Below are 3,321 nucleotides of genomic sequence, written 5' to 3'. Positions count from 1 at the left end.
GCCCCCCCCCCCCGGCCCCACAGCAGCCCCCATATGTCCCCTCCACACATGCACAGAGGCCCTCAGCCTGGCCTGCTGCTCACCTGGTAATTATGCTGCTCACCTGATAATTATGCACTGGTTCTGTTTGGCATCGAGCATTTTGGCGAAGGCGAGATTTGCAATTGCAAAGAGATGCCTGGAGAGACGGAGGCAAGGGGGTGCTTCCAAACCTCCCAGAGGGCAGGTGGGGTGGCATCTCTGTCCAGCCAAGCCTGCTCCACCCCCCATCCTTGAGGAAATATCCCCCCCTGACCCCACCCCGGTGGTCTGAGCCACAGTAGCCTCCAGCCCAGCAGGGCTATGGCCAGGCTCGGGGAAATAGTGTGGGCTGAGCAGGTGGGCTGCCGACTGCCGTCAGCCCTGACCGCCGGCTGAGGGGCAGCCCGATGCTCACCAAGCTCAGACAGAGACCCGGGAGAGCCCAGTCCAGGATGTACTCACGGGGGGTTCTCTCCCAGGGCCCGCCCACTGTACTGGTGCACCTGCTCCAGCCCGTAGATTCCGAACATCCGGTAAGGGTTCACCGACACCAGGATGCTGCCGATGTAGGTCTGCTGTGCAGACAGCGGCCTCAGTGCCCGTGGTTCCTCGCAGCCCTGTGTCCCTCCCGGCCCCTGGAAGCCTGGAACCGTGTCCATGGGGACAAATGTCTGGCTGCCTGACCTCAGTGTTCGAACCTTGGGCCCTCTAAAAGCTTGATGGGTCCTCCGCCCTGGCAGTGGGATTCCCAGCTCTGCCCCAGGCTGAGGCTGGGAGAGGCCAAGCATAAAGCCCCACAGTCATCGTTCTGCAAGGAGGCTGTTAGCTGGCCTACCTCCTGGCACTGCGCCTCGCCGTAAGGCCCAACCTCCACTGCCTGGCGAGGCAGGGGCTGGGAGTGCAGGGCGCTCTGAGGTATCCAGCCTCCTGGGTGACCCCGATGCCTGCGCTGTGGTTCGGGGCTCCGTTCTGCCATTCTGCTCCCATCTTCCCCTCAGCAGCCCCTCCTGGGACCCGGGTCTGTGGACTCCAGGACTCTGCGAGCCTTGTCATTGGGCTTCCTGTCTCCAGGTCGCTGCCCCTGGCACCTACCAATCTAAGACTCTACGCTTAGGACCTTGGAGGTCAGGGCCCCAGGCTCTAGTCGGTTTTGCTCAAATAGCAGACACCTCAGAGGTGAAGCCAGCGGCCACTAGTCTGGGGCCCAGCAGGAGACATCTATGCTACCCACCAGGCCCCAGGAGACAAAGAGTCAGCTGCCGGCCAGACCCGAGCCCAGGGCAGAGCCACCCCACAACTCACGTAAATGAGGTTCCGTTCAAATCTGGTCTTGAGGTTGGACAGCACAGTGGTCTCCTGGAGGTCTCTGGGAAAGCAGGAAGAAGGGCAGTCAGGGCCCACTGTCCCCCAGTGCAGGGCCTTGGCCAGAAAGTCTGATCTCTGACACTAACCAACCATGAGGCCTTGGGAAGTTACTTAACCTCTGTGCCTCAGTTTCTTCATCTGTCCAATGGGTATGATTACTAGCACTGGCCCTACCTCACTCACTGGGTTGGCGATGCTCTTAGCAGATATGAGGACTGAGTCACCATAATTGGATAATGATATGGACCAGCACAGCCCTTCGCTTTGGGCACCTCCAATGTGCCAGCACACTCATAACCATAGCCATCCCCCCTACCCCACGCAAAACGTGGAGGGAGTGTTACTCGACACATAGCCATCCCCACTCCCGTCTTATAGATGAGAAACGGAGGCACAGAGCGGTGAAGTGATTCGCCCACAGTCCTGCAGCTGCTAAGTGGCGGGGCTGGGATTGAGCCCAGGCCCATCTGACGGCAGAGCTGTGCTGGCTTCTGGCTTTTGTGACACTGTATGGCCCTCACTTTGCAGATGAGAAAACAGGCTCTGAACACATTCCAGGAGATGAGAGGCACCCCTGGTAAGAGGGGGTGCTCCAGCTGGGAGTGTGGCGACCCCCCGAGACCCCCTCACCAACTGCCATCCAACCACTCACTCCAGCTGCGTCATGTCCTCCACACCGTCCTCCCGGTGCTGCTCCAGGAACCGCGTGGACGGCAGGTTGCGGATGGAGTGCATCTATGAGAGAGAGTCCTCTGGTCACCAGTGGGAGGGGCCCACGCGTGGCCCCCTGGCGTGGACACAACTGGGACCTGCTCCTGTTGTGAAGGAGGAGCCCTAAGTACAGCCAGCTGGGTCCTGGGGCCTCCTTGTCCTGGAATGCCAGGGGCTGTGGAGCCCGTCAGGGACACACGGCTGCCCTCTGCCCGTGTGGTCCTGTGTGCCCCCAAGTCCTGCCCGTGGGCACTGCTCCCACTGCCTTGCCGGGAGCTCTCCCAGTGCGGACACCCTTTCAGGTTGGACCCCAAGTGACAACTTGAACATCTGTATCTGGGTGCATGGGGCCTCCAGGAAGATCAAGACTCCACGGGCACCAGTCTGCAGAGACTGGGGACCACTGCTGCCCCTGCACGTGCCCAGTGCCCAGGCTGGGCAAACATGAAGACCCACACGCACAGACCTACACGCAACGGCATTTACAGGTCACACAACTCCCATGAACACCTGGGTCTTGCAAGATGCCTACTGACATGTGTGAAGGCCTGTGTTGCCTCGCTGAGGCACATGCTCTCAATGTCCACATTCTCATGTGCATGGACACCTGGGCTGTCCCCACACCTGGGGTCTTGAGACAAAAGTCCCGATGCCATCTTTGGGCTGAAGGTCTCCACTGTGCCTGACTATGTGCATACGCAGGACCCCACGGATGCCACAGCTGCTTAGACCTTGGTGCATGCGCGCGCGCACACACACACACGCGCGCGCGCACGCACACACACACACACACATGCACACACGCGCGCACGCACACACACACACATATACGCACACGCGTTCGCGCACACACACATGCTTCCCTTGTTTGGCTGTGGTACACCCAGGCACACATGCATGCACGTGACCCACGTGACTGAGAGCACACGTGTGCGCCTTGCCTTTCCAGCCTCTCAGGCCCGGCCCACACCCCTCCCTGACGGCGAGGAAAGGGGACACCAGAAAGGGGACGCTCTGTGCTAAGGAGGCCACAGGGAGTATCACCCTGGGCCCTGGCCTCCCGCCCACCAGCCTGCCCATGTGTGCCAGTGGCCGCAAACCCTGAATAATTCAGCCACTCACGTATTCGAGGGTGAGGAGGGCCCAGGCATCCTTGCCCCTCACCCCAGGGCGCCCTGTGGCCCGCTCCCGCAACGCTGTGGCCCACACGGCTCTGGGCACCCG

General features: G+C 61.0%; 1 protein-coding gene across 1 annotated transcript in view; it reads right to left on the bottom strand.

Moving 5' to 3' along the window:
* MYO15A (myosin XVA) overlaps positions 1-3,321 on the bottom strand; it is a 61,426-nt gene that overhangs the window by 53,339 nt on the left and 4,766 nt on the right. The window contains exons 5-8 of the mRNA XM_014542804.1: positions 2,039-2,121; positions 1,324-1,387; positions 484-593; positions 104-178 (exon numbers count right to left, since the gene is read on the bottom strand). Coding sequence (XP_014398290.1) covers positions 104-178; positions 484-593; positions 1,324-1,387; positions 2,039-2,121 — 332 coding nt within the window. The remainder of the gene's footprint in view (positions 1-103; positions 179-483; positions 594-1,323; positions 1,388-2,038; positions 2,122-3,321) is intronic.

The sequence above is a fragment of the Myotis brandtii genome, unplaced genomic scaffold, assembly GCF_000412655.1.
Source record: "Myotis brandtii unplaced genomic scaffold, ASM41265v1 scaffold314, whole genome shotgun sequence".
NCBI classification, from domain to species: Eukaryota; Metazoa; Chordata; class Mammalia; order Chiroptera; family Vespertilionidae; genus Myotis; species Myotis brandtii.
The sequence above is the reverse complement of the archived record's forward strand: the minus strand, read 5'-3'. Positions and strand labels throughout refer to the sequence as shown.